Source organism: Drosophila erecta, unplaced genomic scaffold, assembly GCF_003286155.1.
Source record: "Drosophila erecta strain 14021-0224.00,06,07 unplaced genomic scaffold, DereRS2 tig00000092-arrow-pilon, whole genome shotgun sequence".
Taxonomy (NCBI): domain Eukaryota; kingdom Metazoa; phylum Arthropoda; class Insecta; order Diptera; family Drosophilidae; genus Drosophila; species Drosophila erecta.
In genome coordinates this window covers 4,401,115-4,421,457 of record NW_020825207.1, presented here as the reverse complement: position 1 = coordinate 4,421,457, position 20,343 = coordinate 4,401,115, and the positions used below count along the sequence as shown (strand labels likewise).

Here is a 20,343-nt window from a genome sequence, read left to right as displayed (position 1 = left end):
CTTGCCATGGTTGTTGTTGCCAGCTCCTCTGCTTCTCTGCCCCTCTCCTTTCGTGTTCCTTTTGCTCTGCATCTCCTTCCCGCTGGCGTTGCCATTTTCAATTTTAGTTTTGCTGTTCTGCTGATGCCGCTACTTCGTCCCCTTGCTCTACTACACCCATTCGCAATTCTCTATTCTCATTCGGCTCGTTTTACTGCCACTTCACTCTGGCTAACCCCTGCCACGCCCCCATTTCTGCACCCACCCAGCCGTACAACTCCACCCCCCGTTTCTGCACCACCCACACGCCAAAAGTTGTGTGTCCTTGCACGCTCGTTTCCTGTTCGTTTTGTTGGCCTGTTCGTCCTGTGTGCGACAACCCACGATTTCTCCGCCTCTCTCTCTGCCCTCCGTTCGTTACACGCCCCGTTTCGGTTCAGAGTTTACATTTTATGTGTGTCCTTTTTTCCTTCTTTTTTGTTATTTTTTTTTGCACAGTTTTCTTGCCCAGGCGAGAGACCCAACACCTCCCAATTTCCCATCCCTCGCCTTCTGTTTTACTCCCAGAAACTGGTTGGCAATATATCCTTCATGATAATGTATTCCAGACAGAGAAGTGCAAAACAAGAATAACAGAATCGGCGCAGGATTTTCGTTTCATTTCCAGTGGGCTTTCTTGTTTCAAATAAAATTTTCACCCCTTTGTGGCAAGGATTTCATCACATTAATGTTTTTCATAAGTGCCAGATGTTTTTCTGCTAAAAACAGTCATATTTCATACAAGAGCAAGTTATCTTTCCACAAATATTCCTACTAATTGCTTTATGCCTGTACATCTTTTATGCCTGCACAAAATTAAAATAATATTTGAATAGATATATGTAGTTTCAGCTAGGATTAGTAGAATAAACTTTTAATGAGGTTTTTTCAGCTTTACATAAATTTTGAGACTTGAAATGCTTCTTAAACCAAACTAGGCTGACTTGATACTTATGATGTATTTTTAGATTGATAATTGATATAAAAGCTTAAGAGCTTAAATGATACAAATTACTACCAATTATGGTCTAAAGTACAGACAGTCTTACCTCTTTTCGAGTATTTTCTCGTCATTTGCATCTTTGAAACTTTGTTAAGAGCTTTAAAGGGCTTATAATCCTAACAATTTCACACACTGCAAAACTGTGAAAATGTCTGGATTTAATAAATGTGTGGTAGATAGCTTAATTGGACCAATTAATGAAATTAAACGATTATGCATATTTTATATCACTGTTGGTAAATTTCACAATTTGAAAAGGCACACAATTTAAAGCGTTTAACAGGAAAATTGCTTAAAATTCTGGTTAAGTGTGCCAGTTAGGGTGATGAAAAGGAAAGGGGAAAGATAACGAAAGGGATTAAAGTTTCCTGTGTGAGAGTTTCAGGGAAATTGCTGAACACTTTAAATAAATGCAATTAAAAGGCAATTTAGGATGGAAAATGTATTTGATTTTTGATTTATGATTTCTACTCCGTAGAACCCTAAATTGATTAATAAAAATGGGTGAAGAAGAAGAAGTGGAACTTGTTGCTGCTGAAGCTGTTGCATTTTCTTGTTGCAGCACTCGATCGCAAGGAGTGGCAGAGCGTTGAAAAGGGAGAGGGATAAAGCAGGCGGGGAAGGGAAAGGGAAAACGAGACTAAAGATCGCGCCAGACGATGACGCAGACGGCAGGCTTGTTGGACGCTGAAAAAAGGGCAGGGGGTATTGCTTTTCGAGTCAATAACCTCGCTCACTCCACTCAACAAAAAAAAAAAACGAGGAAGACTCAGAAGCACTCACATTGTCCCCCTCTCTTTTACCCGCTCAATGAACATCTCTTTCGCACACATTCCCACACCGGCGGCCGTTAACAAGAATAGGGGGAAAAAAAGAAGAAGAATCAAAAGTAGAAGAATGCGCAGAAGAAGTTAAGTCAGAAAGCCAGACAAAATCTTTAATCCAGGAAAGGCAACTGTTCAAAAATGCATTCAATCTTTTGCTTGCGATCAAGTGCATTTCAACTTCGAAAAACTCTAGCAACAGATACAATAATTACTAGTTTTCTTATCGGAAATCTTCAGCAAAAAATACCGACTCATCTTGGCAATTACATTTGGAAGCACATCGTGGCTGTATCTCAACACTAACAACATTTGAAATACATGGAATCTGAAAGATTTACAACATTATACAAATATTTATATTATTTATAGAATAACTCCCCATAATTTAAAATGTATATAAACCAACCAATAGAAAAAAAAAACACTATTTAGAAAAACTTTGAAAAAATCACATTATTAAAAAAAGTTGTCTTGGGAGCGGCATATAGTAAATATAACATGCGATTTCGAATAAATTCGAGCTCTTCGAATCTATTTTAGTTATACAAGAAATTCGGATCCAGTTGTTGTGCCGTTGTTCGAGCAATTGATTAGCTTTTCGGGCTTATTGACCAAAGAAAACAGCCGTAAACTCTTTTAATAGCAAATCAAACGAAACGGCGGCGCTATCTGCATGTGTGTGGGTATAAGATATAACACGAAGTCAAACACACGCATACACAATGGAAATCAACAAAAAAGGTAGGGAAAAAACACAGCAAATGAAAAAGAAATAAAGGCAACTCATGACCGATGGACAGACAGTCGGCCAGCCAGCCAAAGCCAATTGAGCTAGAGAGAGAAGATAATCAAGAGCAAACAACAACGGTTATTCCAGGGGAGGGGAGGTGGGCGGTGGTCGGCTGAGGGGGTGGTGTGGGATTGGGCTGGTGTGTAGTAGTGGAGTGACGCCAGCACAATATGAGAAGAATTTCACATTTGTTCGCTGCTGTCACTCACAAATATTGATGTGAAAAGACTGGCAGAAGGAGGAGGAGGAGGAGGAGCGGCAGAGGTGGGAGTGAGATGGTGTGAGAGGCGGCGAGTCACACACAAATACACACAGTGCAAAATGATATGGAAACAACAAGAACAACGCACACACCTTCCCAGTCGCCTGCGTCGTCGTCGACTGCGCTGACGCCCCCGCGACGCCGGCAGAGGCAGCAAAGTGTGGCGGTGTCAAAGACAAATGCCCGAATCATATTGCTCGCTCCCTCTGCTCTATCTCCCTTCAACCTTTCACCCTCCCCCATCCACTTGCGGTGAACCCAAAGGCAAAAGCCCAAGCTGAAGAAGAAGACAAAAGGCAAAGTTTTACAGTGCTACTTCCGCTAACACATTAAATGCATCATGGAAAGTGGAAAGCAAGGGATTCAAAGAACAGGAATTGCAGACCATTGAGTAATATTCACAGCCAAAATGCAGAGAACAATCAAATGATCTGTGCTCAAATGTACTGTACTAAATACTTAGATAACCCAATTAAAATGTACGTAATAACATTTGTGTATCTCGATTCAAAAAGGAACAATATGCATAGGAAACGATAAAATGCCATAATAATTCCCGTGACAGTACCTGCGTAGCCTACCGTCATTAAGCAAGCTTCACTGTACCAAGTCGTTCTGTTCGTTTGTTTTATTTCTTGCTTGTTATAAATTGCCGGAGCTCTTTCGCAGACTCCCCCCTCCTCTCACGCATTCTCTCTCTCCTGGGCTATCACCTCCCTCCCCTTATAAGAGCGCACATCTGTCGCCTGCCGATGCGTGACAACAAAAAAAAAAAAATAAGACCGAATGAAAGAAAGCAGGAAAAAGAGTGCGCAATTACAGTTATTAGCGAGCCACAGTGGGTCCATCTTAGGCAAACTAAACGTTGGCTCATTAAAGTGATTAATACAGCTAAAACTAATAATAATAATAAGTAAAGTAACTAAAAGAAAAGTGCAATCATCAACCACGGTGCGTGGCAACAACAAATATAAAGCGGCCCTCTCTGTCTCTCTTTCTCTGCCGCCCGCGTTCTCCCTTTTGCGTTTCGTTTCCGATGGTCCGCCGCCGCCACTTGCGGTTCTTGCGCTCTCCGCACTCTCCACACGCTCATTCGCCGCGAAATCACAAACACAGACGGACGCGTCGCCAAACGGCGCTTGTAAATATTTTTGTTAATTGTACATTTGAATCGCGGAAAATGCAATAGCCACTGCAAACAACTGCCGTTAACTGCTGTCGCAGCGCAAGTAATAAAAGCAAAGCCCCTTAACAGTTAAAGCGACATGCAGTTTGTCTAATAAATCGCCATAACGCAAGAAAAAAAAAACAAGGGAACTTTACGAATTTCATGAATGAATTTACTAAAGTGATGCGAACAAAAAAAAAAAACTGCCGAAAAGAAGTGCAAATTGCTGTGAACGGAATTTTTTTCTTCTTTTTTCGCTTGTGTATGCATCGCTTTTCGCAGTCGCCGCCTGCAGTCTGCGAATGTGTTTGTGTGGGTGGCTTGACTTTTCTTTTTTACTTCTTTCCTCTTTTTTTTCATTAGTGGATGTGGTAAACGTTGCGCATGACTTGTAAAGTTCAAGTTTTCTTCACAAGAGGGATTTTTTCTTTTATTGTTAAACAAAATGCAATATTGTGCGTAATTTGTCAATTCGCCGTCGCCGACGACTTGGCTGACTGCTGAATTCGCCGCTCTGCCGACGACGTGCAGGTGTAGTGGTAAAAGAGAGCAGTCAGCTTCTGCTTCCGTTTTGTGCGTGTACGGCCTCTCTCGCTGGCGTGTAGTTTTTTTAGTTTTGTTTTGCTTTCCATATTTCGGCCGATTCCGCTTTGTGCTCGACTTTCGCCCAAGCGTTGCGGCATTGCCAACACAGAGAGCGGAGTAATAGCTAAGATTGAAGTTGAAAAATGAAACCGATTGATGAATGGTATCTTCGAAATACAAGTGTTGTGTATTCACATGAGTTACTATGACTGTTAAAATAAATTCTTGTTTACATATTTTGTAGAAATGTTGAAGGAAATAGTTTAATTTAATATTAATTAAAATAAATTTTCATACCATTTATATCTCAAATACAAAGAATATATCATAAAATTGCTATTTTCTGTATTCATTGCAGACTCCAAACGCATGTTACGCACAATAGCTGGTCCTAAGAACTAGGGGATTTTGAACATGAACAAAAATGCCGGCGATGGCAGCGATGGCAAAAACTCAAACAAAAACTCGAACGCGGGAGGGGGTGCTGGAGCCGGGGGGCCGCACGACCCCACCGGCCTCCTAGATGCAGCTTCCCTGTTTGGTAAGAATTTTATTTTTATTTTGTAAGTGATGATCTTAAATGATTTTTCCTTTTACAGCCTACTGGGGACGTGATCCCACTGGAGCGGCGGCTGCAGCTGCCTCCAATCCGCTCTTCAACTCGCAGTTTAATGCCGCCGCTGCTGCCGGCTTGGGTTTATTGCCACAAGCCGGAGGCGCCTCTGCCAATGACCGTTATTCCATGGCAGCAGCAGCGGCAGCGGCGGCGGGAGCCCATCACCACCAGAACACGATGGCAGTGGCCGCTTCCCAGGCCGCCAGTTTGGCCGGTTTGCATCCAGCAAGTGAGTAAAATGTCGGCACATTCCGTATTTTAGTAGCACACCTCAAGAAGATGTTTGTGACGCCACGAAATTAGCAACTGCTTTGGTGCGGTGCGTTAAGGCGACTTCCTCAGCCATGAAGAAACGTACAAAAATCTACGCGAGTTCGAATCCCGCTTGGTGATATCAGTTTTCATCTGCATTGTAATTCCCCCAAATTGTGTGGAGTAAAACAGCAAACGTCTTGTCTATCGCGCAGATCGTTTGAAGAGAAAACTCCTAGAGCATTTAGTATAACTTGCTATTCGCTTTACACTGGCCACGACGCTTCAACCAGAGCGGGCCAGTGAAAAATGGTCAAGCACAAATATTTTAGTGTTGTTTTGTATGTTTAAAGGTTTGACCTCTCACTCTTTGCATAAAAATGTCGATAAATTTAAACATCTTGTATAATCGCTTTTTAAATCATTACTAAGCCCATGTGCTCATGCAATGCAATATTTAGTTTGCTCTTTCCACCGCTTTAATGGCGTAACTTAACTAACGTAAAAGTATTGAATTAACTTTACTACATTACATTGGCAGACATTTTTGTAAAAATCCGTATCTAACTCGCTGCTATTCGATTTACAGGCTGGTGGTCAATGGCCCAGTTAGCTGCCCAGGATTACTTCAGTCGCCTGCAAGCATCGGGTCTCTCACCCTTCCCACATCCCGATTTGGCGGCTGCCTTTGGACCAGCTGGAATGGGAATGGGCGGCGGTGCTGGTGGAGCGGGTGCTGGAGGAGGTGGAGCAGGTGTACTCGGCCAGGGCGGCGGTGGAAACGGCGGCAGTGGCAACGGTGGTGGTGGATCCTCATCTGGCTCCTCCGGCAGCAAGTCAAACAAGTCGCGCAAGGAGAAGCGAGCTGCCCAGCAGCAACAGCAACAACAGCAAAGTCTGGCCAACAGTCTAAATGCGGCAGCTGCGGCGGCGGCAGCAGCAGCAGCCAATAATCCAGCCGCCGCGCTGGCCAGCATGCATGGTTTTGGGGTAGGAGTTCCGGGCACTAGCATTCCGTCGGTGAGCACGGGTAGCGGCTCGATATCCACAAATAGCGGAGGTCATGGAAGTTACAAGGTGAGAATAAACACGATATATCTAAATTCATAACTTAAATCGCTCATTTAACTTATTAGAGCACGGCCAGCGCTTATGGTAAGCCCTCGACTATGACGAGCAGCAGCATGGCTAATAATCCGGGCTCTGCCTACGATCCGGTGACCCTGCACAAGGAGCTGCTGGCCATGCAGGCCGTGGCAGCCGCTGCTTCCGGCTCAGGCTCAAGCGGTTCCTCGGGCAAGAAGTCCGGTGGGGGTGGCTCCTCATCGTCCTCAATGCATGGCCTTGGCATGGGAATGGGCAGCGGCGGTGGCATGATGTCCAGTGGCAAAGCTTCGACCAGTGTGAGCGCCAGCAATTCCTCATTGGGAGGAATGCATCCCAGTTTAACCAGCAGCAATCCGCTGATGTCGCCGCATGCGGGATTGGGCTCCTCGTCTTCATCATCGAGCAAGGATCGTGACAAAAACAATCCCTCGCTCAACGCTCTTAACTCGCTTTCGCAGTTTGGAGCGTTGGGAATGACGCCGCAGCAGAGCATGCAGGCGGCAATGAATGCTTTTGCAGCCAGCACAGGTGTGTCGCCATCCGCCACGGTAACGTCCTCGCCGCATCACTCCTCCCAGCAGCAGCAGCAAATGGGAGGCAGCAGTTCCACATCGGGATCGGGCAAATCCAGTTCTAAGGATTACATGATGGGGTAATTTAAGCTTCAGCCGTCACACTGTCTTACACTACTAATGATATTGTCCCCTTACAGTACTGGTAGTGAGCATCCGTCTCTGCTCGGAGTTCGTTTACCACCGGACACGGAGATAATCAAGTACACGTCCTCGATTGTGGGACCCAAGATTCCTGGTACTACCTCGCGCGGTCGCAAAAAGACTATTTCCGAAACAGAACAGCAAACAACACAACAACAACAACAGAAACAACAACACCAAGCAGAACAACACCTACTCCAACAACAGCAACAAGCACAAAAAGAGCTCGACAGCACCAAAAATGCCATTTCCTCTCTGCTTGCATTTCCAGGTCTCAGTCCCGCGAAGCGGGCTAGACTCGAAATGGAGTACGCGGCGATGGCTGCGGCCGCCCAACAGCAGCATCAGCAGGCTCAGCAGCAGCACCAGGCGCAACAGCAACTCCATGGGATGCTCGGAGCAGCCGGTATCCCGGGAATGGCTGGACTGGTCGGTATGCCTGGCATGAGTGGTAATCCACTCGATCAGTTGAGTGTAAGCAAGGCCAGTTCTTCAACGGCTCCCACAACCAGTACCAGTTCCTCCTCGGCAGGGAGCAACCTGCTCAACCAGAGCAATAGTGATCGCGTGGAGGTTATCAAACTGCCACCCACAATCACTTCCAACGGAGCCTATAATCTCTCAAGTAAGGGAAAAGAGGTGCACGACCTCACCACCGACATGGCACCCACCTCTGGAGGTGTGAATCTCAGCCTAAAGTCCAACGCGAGCGGCAACGCCTTGACGCCCAGCGGTGCCGTCGGCTCAGCCAGCAATCCCATTACCATCGATGACTTTGACGCACCACTTAATCTTTCCATGAAGCCCTCGGATAAGAGCAACAGTAGCTCAACAAACGCAGCAGCCGGGGGCTCCTCCTCTTCCACCGCAGCATTGGCTAACTTGGCGAGCGATTATCAGGCAGCGTCCAGTGGTCAAAGCGGCAATAGCCTGCAGAGTTTAAGCTCTATTACAGCCGCTCTGGGTGGAACTGGGGGTATGCCTGGTGGTTCCATTTCCGGCAGCGGAGGAACCTCTCCAGCACCGGCTGGTGCCGGATCAGGAGGCACGGGTGGTGGTTCGGCATCTGGTTCCGGTGGTGGATCGTCCTCTTACAAAGAGGGAAGACCACGTAACCTGGGTCGTGGCGTATCCAAGCCCAAGAAGAACACAGTGGCTTCGTTGTTGGCTCAATCCCGAGCTGTGGGCCTTAAACCCATGCTGGCTACCCAACAACTTCTTCAACAGGGTGCTGATATTGTGAGTTAATGATTAAATCATCAAATACCATGAAACTTAATACTTTCGAATTTTTAGGAGAAAATCCGCCTGGCACTGAGCGAAGCCAATGCCCATATGGAGACTTCTACGGATTCCGAGAGCGTAGCGGCCGAAAGTGGACTTTCAGAGTCTGAGAGTGAGGATGCCAACATTCTGAATGTAGCGGAGCTAAGGGTGCCACTGGAATTGGGCTGGAAGCGTGAGACGGTGATTCGTGGCCTGACTAAACAAGGCCAGATCCGTGGAGAGGTCACCTATTATGCACCAGGAAGCAGCACGCCGCTGAAGAGCAACGGACAGGTTTTTGCTGTGAGTTTGTAGGGCGACTTTTTTGAATATATTAAAGCAAATTCTGTAACACACAATAATAACTCTAAACCACTACAAATTTATGATTGGAGTTCAAAATGCAATTAGAATAGCTTTAATTCATGTTTTTCTTAATTCTAAACTAAATCAATTCTAATTCTAAAATAAGAAGCAGAAAATTTAAAAATTGGATACAATGCACACAAGGATATTCACCTTCTAAGAACTTAGCTAATTTATTTAACCCTTCACAGATCCTGGAGCAGCAGCCATCGAATCTAAGCCGTGAAAACTTTAGTTTCTCCGCGCGAGCCATTGTTGGTTCATTCCTGCAGCCCGCACCACCGCCGTACGCCAATGATGGCGAGTACATACGGATGACGGACGAGGACGTGGCCAAGCGGCTGGAGGATCTGAAGGTCTTCACCCGCCAGACACTTAACGTGGAACAGCGGATTGAGATCGCCAAGCAACAGCAGGCGATGCGTGATGCCAAGAAGCTGCAGAAGGAGGAATTGGCCAGAAATAAGGAGAAGGCTCGCCAGGAGAAGAACTCCAAGTTGGAGCAGCAGCGCAAGGACAAGGAGCTCAAGAATCAGCAGGCTGTTGAGGTAATTTGAAAGTTTTAAGACTTGTGAGACTATCTGCTTATGCGAACTCATATTTTTAGGAGCGCAAAAAGCGTCAGGAGGAGCTAGATCGCCTTAAGCAAGAGGAATTGCTTAAGAAGCAACAGGTTAGTCTAGATTGCTGGAGCTCCGCTGAAATCAGTGTATAATTCTGTTTTGTTTTGCAATAGGAGAAAGAAAAGCGTCGTCAGGAGGCCATTTTAGCTAAGGAACAGGTACTTTATGCCTCACCTTCTCACCTTGTGCTTGATACCAATCCGATCTTCTTCCGTTTAATATTTGCGAGAAAAGAAACCAGACCGATTTATTTATTGCTTCAAGAATTGTTTCTTTATGCCTTTTATTCCTGTTCCTTTCCTTTGTCTATGCTTTAAAAATATTTCTAAAATATTTTTACTGATGCCACCAGGCTGGTGATTTGGGCTATTGAATGTTTTTTTCTTCTAAATTGAGTTTTTGTTCAACCTTTTATCGCGTTTCGGGGTGTCCGAACTATCCGCTTGTTGGTTTTTGTTTAGTAGGGGTCGTAGAAGACCAACTTTGCCATCTCGGCATCAGTTGCTCAAGTTACTTTCAAGTTATTAACCAAAACAACCTTATTTAATTTAGGAACTACAAAAACAGAAAGAAATGCTGTTGGCTGCCGAAATGGTAAGAGGACTATATAACCCCTTGGAATAAGTAATAAAATGCATTAATCTTTGTTATTTCCTCTCCATAAAGGAACGAGAACGTCGTCGCCAACACATGAGTCTCATTCGGATGTTGGAGCTGCGTCGGAAATTCGAGGATCGTGAAAAGAAGAAACATCAGCTGGTGCTGGACCGTTTGCTTCTGCGTGAGCGTCGTATGGCGGAGCGAAAACGAGATGCGGAGATTCTGCAGTTGATAAGACGTCCTAATGAGGACTCTGAAATGCCACAAGAACTGGTAATCCCAGAGCTGGATAGGATTGCGGGCAACAGACTTCCCGGCCAGGCAATGGCCGATTTGCTCATGGTCTTTGAATTCCTGCATAATTTCGGCGAGACTCTGGGCTTTGACATGGAATCACTGCCCTCGCTTCAGAACCTGCATGATGCTTTGATGAGCGATAGCAATGCGGATGCGGAAGAGGAGTTGCTGTCGGTGATGACGCATCTGTTGGTTTGTGCCATTGAGGATCCAGGTGTTCCTAATCCCGGCAGACACACCACTTTACTGGGACAATCGCTACGCAATGCGGACATCACCAATTCGAATGTATCCGAAATCCTGAGGATTTATCTGTATGCAACGGCCACAGGTGAAGTGCGTCAAATGCACGGCATCACTGTGGATCGTGAGCGTGAGAGAAGGGTGCCGGATCATCACCAACTAGATAGCGATACCACCACTCATTCACACTCGGTAAAGAACCAGGAATATTATAAGCTTCTCCATGAAAACGACACCTGGAAGTTGTCGCAATCGCTGAAAGATCGCCCCTTCGTTGCGTTGAATCCCACACGTAAAGCCCAAATGTTGGCCCATCTCTGCAATGACCTGCTCATGAACAAGGCCGTGCTCCGCCAGATTGATGGAAGCCTGGAAACTTGCGCCCAGATGCGAAAGGAGAAATACATGACGGACATGAAGGTGCGCAAGTATAAGGCTCTGCACATGCGCAAGGCTCGAATCGAGGCCTATGAACGAGCGCAGGCGGAGCGTGAGGCGGCCATGCAGGCGTTGATGGCACAGCAGAAGCTGGATGCCGAACGTCTTAAGGCGGAGGAGGAAGCCAAGGCTGCGGCGGCAGAGGAAGCAGCAGCTGCAGCAGTCGGAACAGATGGAGAGGCAACCAAAGGTGGCTCACCCAATGGCGAGAAGCCAGAAGATGGCGATCAGGATGAGGAGGGAGCCGCCAAGGAACCCCAGCAGCAGCAGCAGCCAATGGAAGTGGATGGCGGCGTGGTCGATGAGGAATCTCTTGTAAGTCCGGCCAAAACCATCATCCAAACGGAGAATAGTCTGACGCCCAGCAAACAGGACATGCCCACACCCACCTACCAAATTAATGGATCCAGCACACCTACCACAAGTGGTGTCACTGGAGGCGACATGAATGCTCTGCTGCAGGCCAAGAAAAGTGGGGCCCGCAATTCCATCAACGATGAACACCAACATGATGTTAGTATTATTGACGATGATCTTTCCGATTTGGACTCGGAGATCACGAATGTCGAGGAGGACGAGGACAATCGCTTAAGTGCCGATGAGTTGCAGAAGAAGCTCGACAAGATTGTCAGAGCTTCCCTTAACTGCAAAGAGGCGCTGGAGAAGAGCACAAATCAGCTGAGAGCAGCGTGTTTTGGACAGGATCGCTTCTGGCGTCGCTACTGGAAGTTGCCCAAGGCTGGTGGTATTTTTATTGAAGCACTTGAGTCGGCCCAGAATGATATATGCGATTATAATGAGGCATTGGAGGCCATGGATGACAAAAAGGATGCAAATGACGAGAAAGAGAACTCCGAAAATGAGAAAGATGTTGCGGCGGAGTCCAGTGAGCAGCCAATGGAGGTGGATGAGTCTGACACAAAACTGGAAGATGGTGTTCCTGCTCCGGACGTCGAGATGCCTGAAACTAATCAACAGAACGCACATCAAGATGAGGAAGATGACGATGATGATGTGACTGAAATCAACAAGGTGGAACCGGAAATTGTTGATCTGGGCGACGATGACGACGATGCAGCTCCTCCACTGCCCAAGATAGAACCTCCCAGACCAGAGATCAAAGTTAAATCGGAGATGGAGCTGATGGGTCCGCCACCGACGACCATGATATCCACTAAGACCGACTTTGAAGCTGAAATTAAAATACCCTCTATGCCCGGCATCTTGATGCCGCCTACCCTCAACAACAACAACACCAATAATAACAATAACAACAATGGAAGCGACAACTGTGATAAGTTGGAAACTGGTTTGGGACTAGGACAGCAGCAGCAGCAGCAGCATCAGCAGAACTTTAGCCAGGCTGTGATCAAGACGGAGGATGTGAAAAAGGAGGACGACTGCATAATAGTATCGACATCCAGTGTGGACGATACACCAAAGTGGTTCTCCATTGTCCGGCGGGAGGTTCCACTGATCAGTGAACTGCCAGCGGAGGAGGGAGGCGTGGTGGGCCAGGAACTGCAGATCAGCTATGCAAATCAGAACTGCTCGGCCCAGCTGCAGCTGCAAGGTCATCCGTGGGATCTGATCAACAACATGCAGTACTATTCGATTCCAATGGACGAATGCAAGGTGGACACCAGCAAACTGGGCAACGAGTGCATCTTCTCGCTGAGTGGGCTCGATGAAAAGCAAATGCTAGCCAAGGTAGAGGAGTATAAGGCCCACAAGGTGGAGTCAAAAAACGGTCTGGGCTCTCCTCATCGCCACCACGAGACTAAAGATGATGAGGAGCAGGCCAAGCTGAAGTTGGACAAGGAGATTGACACCGAAATGGAAACAGATGCAGATGAGCTTGCTGGCAAGGAAAAGTTTTTTCGCTTGCGCTCTGATGCACCACCGGACACGGGAGGAGGAGCCGGCGAGGGAACTGATGTGAAGCCCAAGATTGAGCTTCGTTTGGATGAGGCGCTATCACAGGCATATTACCACAACATAGCCAATATGTCATTGAGCAGTGTGCAAACATATATACCCATCGATATCCCTCTGCCGCTTTCCATGACCCCCGATGAGCATCGTCTGCTGGAGCAGGTCAAGCTGGCCGGTTTTCCGGAACGAGTTCACGGAGTTTATGTGCCTCGCAGGCAGCGCTACGGCTGGTGGCAATTGGACGATGAACAGAAGCTGCGCCAGCTGCTCAAAACTCTCAATCCGTCCGGTTTGAGGGAGCGCGAACTGCAGGAGAATCTTCAACGTTTCCTAGGACTGGAACAGCCATTGGGTGTGAATTATAAGCTGAAAGCGGACATCGATTATCCGGAGGAATTCCTAATGCCTGACAAGAAGGGCGATTGGAATCCCAAGGTAGCCAAACGAGTGGAGCTCGCCCTCATCGAACAACTCGAATCGCTGGAGGACAAGGTGGCCAGTGCTTCCATGCAATTAAAGAACTGGCAATTGCCCAATCGCGTGGAGAGTGAACTCACCTTGGACTCGCAGGAGGATGTCACCGAGGAGGATTTCGTGAGCATCATACCCATGATCCGCGAAAGAATCATTGATTTGGAGGCGAACATCGAAAGGCGTTACTTGAAGCCGCCGTTGGGCTCGCAGACAGGCGATGCCCATTTAGCGGTGATTGCCCAGAACCAGCATACCACCACCCAGACGCAGAACTCCGCATCGGCAGCCGCATATCTCCTGCAGATGCAACAGCAGCAGCAACAGCAGCTGGCTCAACAGCAGCAGCAGCAGCAACAGGGTTCGGGTGCGGGAAATAACCTGAATGCCTCATCCTTCAACGAGCGTACTATGGCTCTGGCGGCGGCGGCAGCAGCCTCGGGGCCAGGAAACCCAGCCGGAGGAGCAAACACGGCAGTCGTAGCAGGAGCCACGCCCTGCGAATCGGGCAGCGGCGAACCGAATTCCGGCAACGCGTCACCGGCCAGCAACTGCGACAGCGATCGGGACGAGAAGGTGGAGCAGATCCCCAAGGGATTGGTGCAGTGGCGTGACGCAGTATCCCGATCGCACACCACCGCCCAGCTGGCGATGGCCCTGTACGTTCTGGAATCCTGCGTGGCCTGGGACAAGAGCATTATGAAAGCGGTAAGATTAGGAGGGTTTTGAAAACCTTTCAAAAATTCCCGATATGAAAACGATAACCTGCTTGTGGCACCCGCCTCTATATTTGTGGTCCATTTCATTGTTGTTTTGGCTGCACACACTAACACCCACTACTCACATCCCACACACACACATGCATTGCACAACCATCTAATATTGCGAAACACTAACCGGTATTCACCACAACTGAAACGGAGGTTTTGAAAATTTAGTGAAGAACTTGTATCACGGTTGCTTTACGATTTTTGATTTGATCTTCATTTGCATTTATTAATTTTTCTTAGTACTTTTACACTTCCACATAACGTTATGGTTTTTAATCCAATTGTCTTAATTAAAAACTTGTGATTTATACAAGAATAGTAAGGCACTTTGCGGTTTTTTTTATAGTAGACTATAATTTTAAAAGAATAAGCAACTGTGATTACACTTCTCAATGGAAATTTTGTTTTTTTTAGTACATATGTAGTTAAGTAGTTTTGAAAACCCCCTTTGCATAAAAAAGAACGTGGAAATTGCCTGTGAAATTAATTCGAATTTTGTTTTGTTTCTCCTTCCGATTTTGTTTTTCCTTCTTAACTGTCTCTTGCTGAATGTTTGACTTGTTTGTTGCTTGTGGTGTTTCATGGTGTTCTTTAAACAAAATGCAACAAATTTAACGCTTTCATACTCACACACACACAAATACATTATCCACCACTCACACACACACATGTACATGAATGCTTTGGTTGCCCATTACCGTTTACCGTTTACCGATAACCGTTAAACCGCTTACAAACGACAACCCAACCCACCAAACCCACCACGACCGTTGATCCCACCCTTCAAACGAACCGTTTCGAACTACCATCCGAAAAGTATGCAACAAAAAACAAGTCCAGCAAAAAGAAGAGCAGCGCCAAAAAGCAGGCAACACCCTCGAAGAAGCAGCAGCAGAAGAAAAAGAAAAAGGAGCAGCACGTGACCACCAATGGAAAAGATAGCAAAACCGCCATCAATAAGCCAGAAAACAAGGCTCCGCTAAGCATCAAAATCAACCTTAAGGCTTTGGCCCAAAACGGGCAGTGTTTGCTGAATCAAGCCCAAACTAAGACAGCCCATATCCTAACCAAATCCCCAACCGCATCCCCATCCTCCCATCCAAACCCTAGCGACTCCGACTCCGACTCGGACTTTGGCAAACGGACGAAGCAGAAGAGCGGCGGCAAACGCAGCAGACGCTCGGCCAACAAAACAAACTCTAGCAAATATTCAAATTCCTTACAGAATTGCCAGTTCTGCACGTCCGGCGAAAACGAGGACAAGTTGCTATTGTGCGACGGCTGCGACAAGGGCTATCACACCTATTGCTTCAAGCCCAAGATGGACAACATTCCCGATGGCGATTGGTGAGTACCAGTACCAAGTACCAAGTACCAGTACCAGTCCTCTATCTCTAAACATCCTCATTCCTCACATGTCACTGTCATAGATTACAAAAAAGAAAACACATTAATCCGCGTTGTCTTGTTGAGCGTTGATCGTTAACCTTTGAGAAACTGTGGCACTGTTCCTCTATCTCTCTCTCTCTCTTTGTTCCCAACGACAATCCCTGATCTGGTGAACATTATTTAGTAACCTGAAAACCCTTCCTTCTGCTATTTCAGGTACTGCTACGAGTGCGTGAACAAGGCGACCAATGAGCGCAAGTGCATCGTTTGCGGCGGTCATCGTCCCTCGCCCGTGGGCAAGATGATCTACTGCGACTTGTGTCCCCGTGCCTACCACGCTGATTGCTATATACCACCGCTGCTGAAGGTACCGCGTGGCAAGTGGTACTGCCACGGCTGCATCTCGCGGGCGCCTCCGCCGAAGAAGAGAAGTGCCGGTGGCACGTCCGGCAGCAGCAGCAAATCCAGGAGGGACAGGGATAGGGAGTCGGGCGGTTCGGCCAAGCGGCGTAGCGACAACAGCAAGACACCAGCCATGGAGCACATGCAGCAGCAGCAGCAGCAGCAGCAGCATCAGCAGATGCCACTGGCAGGCGGGGATTCCCACCATCATCATCATCAGCAGCCGCCGTCGCTGAACTCCTCGCACGATGAGTCGATGAATTCTCTGCCGGCGGCTCCTCTGAGGTGAGTGTGGGGGCCTGCGGGCGGCTGAATGGGCGGCGGAGTACACGGTCCGGGTTCCAGTTAAAAAATAATGCCTCTGCTCTCTGCAGTCCGGCGCACTCGGTGGTCTCGGCAACGACCTACGATGACCAGCACCATGCCAACAACTCGGTCGATGGCAGCAGTCGCTTCCACGCGCATCTCATTCCCCCCTCAAATAATGGCACTGCGGCTCTGCTGGAAGATGTGCCGGGCGGCGGCAGTGTGATGCCCAGTGGTTACCCAGTTTATACGCCAGTTGGGGCTGGCAACTTCTCAGCCGGATTGATTAGCCAAGCGCCGGTGCCGCCGGCGTTGCCGTTTGCCAACGTGGTCGCCATGTCGCCACGGGCTGTCACGCCCACCCGCACCCGAACGCCCACACCGACGCCAGCACCCACTCCGCCACCACCACCGCCGACACCGCTGCTCATGCAGGCCTCGCCCACAGCCACCGCCCTCCATGTAAACGCCTGCCAGTCGCCGCCCCAACAACAGCATGCGCAGCTGATGACCATGCCCTCGCCACCAGCCATTGGAACGGTGGGAACGGCAACTAACCAAATGTCGCCGCCGCCCATCAACATACATGCCATTCAGGAAGCCAAGGAGAAGCTGAAGCAGGAGAAGAAGGAGAAGCACGCCACCAAGAAGCTCATGAAGGAGCTGGCTGTCTGCAAGACGCTGTTGGGGGAAATGGAGGTGGGAACTAAAACGAATCATTCAATAACTGGTTACATAATGTGGTTTGCATTACTTCTTGCAGCTTCATGAGGACTCGTGGCCATTTCTTTTGCCAGTGAACACCAAGCAGTTTCCCACATATCGAAAAATAATCAAAACTCCCATGGACTTGTCCACAATCAAAAAGAAATTGCAAGATTTGAGGTTAGTAACGCAGCTCAGCTCCTATGAAAGCCATAAACTCACTAGTTCAACTTTGATTTCAATAGCTACAAAACCCGTGAGGACTTCTGCGTGGACGTGCGTCAGATCTTCGACAATTGTGAGATGTTCAACGAGGACGATTCGCCCGTTGGCAAGGCCGGACACGGCATGCGCAAGTTCTTCGAGTCACGCTGGGGTGAACTGACTGACAAGCACTCCTGATCCTGCACCGCTAGCCTGCCACAGATCCAGATGGCCACCAGCAGCAGTAACACCATCGCCATTGGCACCACCGTCACGCCGAACAGCATGGCCATACCAGCAACGCATCCCATTGAAATGGTCACCCTGATCGCGGCAACGCAAAAGGATGAGGAGGCAGCCGTGGAGACGACAGCAGCATTAACTGAAGCAGCACAATTTTGGTCAAGAGATTAGATTAGGTTAAGCAGAGATTGTACATAAATGAGAGGAGGAGGAGAGGGTTAGTTATAGTCTAAAAGCGCAGCATACACATTAATATATATATTTATATATAGTAGATATATAAACACACGCGAGAGTATTCAACGTCCTATGTCGCTAAAGACCTTGGAAAGGCGTAGCTTTGATTTAATGGAATCACCAGCCAAGGCGAACAACAGTATGCAAGTGAAAAGGTGTATTCAGATTTTAAGAATCCAAGGGCGGCGAAGAGCAGCAGCAGCAACAGTATAAACAAACCTATTAGCCGACATAAACTAGCAGTTAGAAATCGTATCGCATAAGAAGCCATCTACAGTAGACGCCCGGACTGGATGAACGCTGACAAATGACAAAAGAACACGTACAAAAACTGTCTACCAATTTCCGATCCGATCCGATCCGATCGATAGATCCATCGTTTGAACAGTATTTTGTGCACAAAGCCGCGTCGCTTTATTTTCTACACTTACAATTCGAAGTCTAATTTTAGCAACTATTTTTTAAGCACCAACGAAGCGCTCATTTAAGTTTTAAAGTGTATTTTGTACTTATAGCAACTCCGAAATCTGTATTTAAACGTATTATAACTAGAGCTAACAGTTGCCCAGGCAAACAATGCGAACAATTATACTCAAAGGCGGTGCGCGAAGGACTTGTAAATGTAAATGGAAGCATATTAAAATTAAATGTATTAAATTATTTATTCTGTGTAAATTTTCCACACTGTAGTTGGTACTTTGATCGTAACTTTGGCAAATCGCAAATACAACTCGAAATCAAATCAAATCGAATCGAATCGAAACTGAGAGTAAACTTAAATTAACTTATCCAAACGAAAGAAGCCGACGAAGCAGGAAGGAAGTGCAGTGGACATATCCTAGCGGGATCTAAGCGCAAATCCAGGACAGTATTAGAGGCATTGGCATCTAACATTTTAGCTGTATATAGGAAGTAGCCCGCATACAAATTGAAGCCGATGCAAGCAATACAGATACGCCTATATAGACGGTGAAATTGTTGGGTGGGTGGGGAGTCACAAATGTTACATATAAATTACTATATACACAGAATACGAATTAGCAAAGCAATGATATTTACACGACTACATTTTTGAATAAATCGAAACTCATTTGCAGTGCAGCACAATAATTGAATCAAATTGTAACTGAAACAGCAACAGCAAAAGCAACAGCAACATAGAGCGAATAATGATTTTAGGGCGTACGAGGGCGGGCGGCCAGTCAGTATCTTTTGCAACAAGACGATAATAGTTTAGAACACCAGACCAGAACTACCTAACTACAACCCACAGATAGCAGCCAGCCAGCCGAACTCGGAATTAGTTGAGCGAAAGCATGTATTTTTTTTAGCGCAGCCATTATAGTTTGTAAAGGGGTCGGGATATTCAGTTGGAGCCGTGTTTAACCGGAAGGCAGAAGGCAGAAGGCCAAAAGGCGGTTATGGCCAGCAAGTGAGAGAGACGCATTCGCAATGAGTTGCTTGTGTAAATAGGAAGCGAAAGCCCCTGGTCACCATGCATGTACATTGTATATAGGATAACGATACATTATATGGCATAAGAGCCCAAGTTCAGTGCCCCCTATATTGGCATGTTATTGGCATTCATACAGTTGTGTCACTTCACTATAATTGATTCGCAATAATTGAGGAGAGGTCATCTAAATTGCATGGGGTGGATATTGGATATTGGGTATTGGATAACAATAACTGCATACATAATGGAATCTTGATTTGTACTTATGTGTGTTCGTGGTGATACAACAGATAGAAATATATACATATATATATATTTTAAAATTATATGTACCCAAACTATGCATATGTGAATGTAACTTACTCATTAACAAATATTAAACGATGGATATACTCGATAACCAAGCATCCAAAATATGATTGTGAGGGGATAGCTGCCAGCTATGCCCACATATGCTAAAACAAAACAATACTGAAAATTACAAAACAAAACAAAAATTCATACATTTTGGTGGGGCATTTTCGACTTTGTGCACAAGGAAAATATAAGTAAATCATATAAAACATAAAACCAATATTGGGCTTTTATTTGGAACACGTATTTGGTTAATGAAGCTGAACTTCAAAGTTATCTAAACAAACTAAGAGCATCTGAGTAAATAGATACATCCGCTTAAAAAGGGTTCCCATTTGTTGACTACAATCTTGAAGTTCTTCTCAGGCATGCAAATATATGATGTGCATATAAACTTAAAAAACCAAGTCACATTTTGATGGCCAAGATGCTGGATGCCCCGCACGCTCCAATGACAGCTGACTGACCAATGCAATCCAAGCCAATTCACGTCTGTAAGCCAAGTTAACCACAAGCTGTTGAGCCTGGCCATTTGGCCATTTGCCTGGCCATTTACCGTTCCATTCCGGGCCAGGCTTCGTTGGCTGTGACAGGCCATAATCATACAAATTGAACGGGCCGAAAACGGAACAATCTGCATTTTGAAAGCGCATTAAAAACTCACCGCAACTGTCGGATTGTCGGAGTTCTCTCC

At 46.7% G+C, this 20,343-nt stretch overlaps 1 protein-coding gene across 2 annotated transcripts in view; it reads left to right on the top strand.

The window, feature by feature from the left end:
• LOC6546941 overlaps positions 1 to 18,596 on the top strand; it is a 37,650-nt gene extending 19,054 nt beyond the window's left edge. Inside the window, exons 2-17 of one of the 2 annotated variants that reach the window (XM_015157045.2) lie at positions 5,012 to 5,194; positions 5,253 to 5,498; positions 6,111 to 6,598; positions 6,658 to 7,280; positions 7,341 to 8,583; positions 8,641 to 8,913; positions 9,168 to 9,524; positions 9,584 to 9,649; positions 9,713 to 9,757; positions 10,152 to 10,193; positions 10,266 to 14,291; positions 15,171 to 15,700; positions 15,959 to 16,429; positions 16,519 to 17,149; positions 17,214 to 17,335; positions 17,401 to 18,596. In XM_015157045.2, the coding sequence (XP_015012531.1) occupies positions 5,068 to 5,194; positions 5,253 to 5,498; positions 6,111 to 6,598; positions 6,658 to 7,280; positions 7,341 to 8,583; positions 8,641 to 8,913; positions 9,168 to 9,524; positions 9,584 to 9,649; positions 9,713 to 9,757; positions 10,152 to 10,193; positions 10,266 to 14,291; positions 15,171 to 15,700; positions 15,959 to 16,429; positions 16,519 to 17,149; positions 17,214 to 17,335; positions 17,401 to 17,557 (9,447 nt within the window). In that variant the 5' untranslated portion in view covers positions 5,012 to 5,067 and the 3' untranslated portion in view covers positions 17,558 to 18,596. The remainder of the gene's footprint in view (positions 1 to 5,011; positions 5,195 to 5,252; positions 5,499 to 6,110; positions 6,599 to 6,657; positions 7,281 to 7,340; positions 8,584 to 8,640; positions 8,914 to 9,167; positions 9,525 to 9,583; positions 9,650 to 9,712; positions 9,758 to 10,151; positions 10,194 to 10,265; positions 14,292 to 15,170; positions 15,701 to 15,958; positions 16,430 to 16,518; positions 17,150 to 17,213; positions 17,336 to 17,400) is intronic. The other variant, XM_015157044.2, reaches the window with a different exon arrangement.
• The last annotated feature ends 1,747 nt before the right edge of the window (positions 18,597 to 20,343 follow it).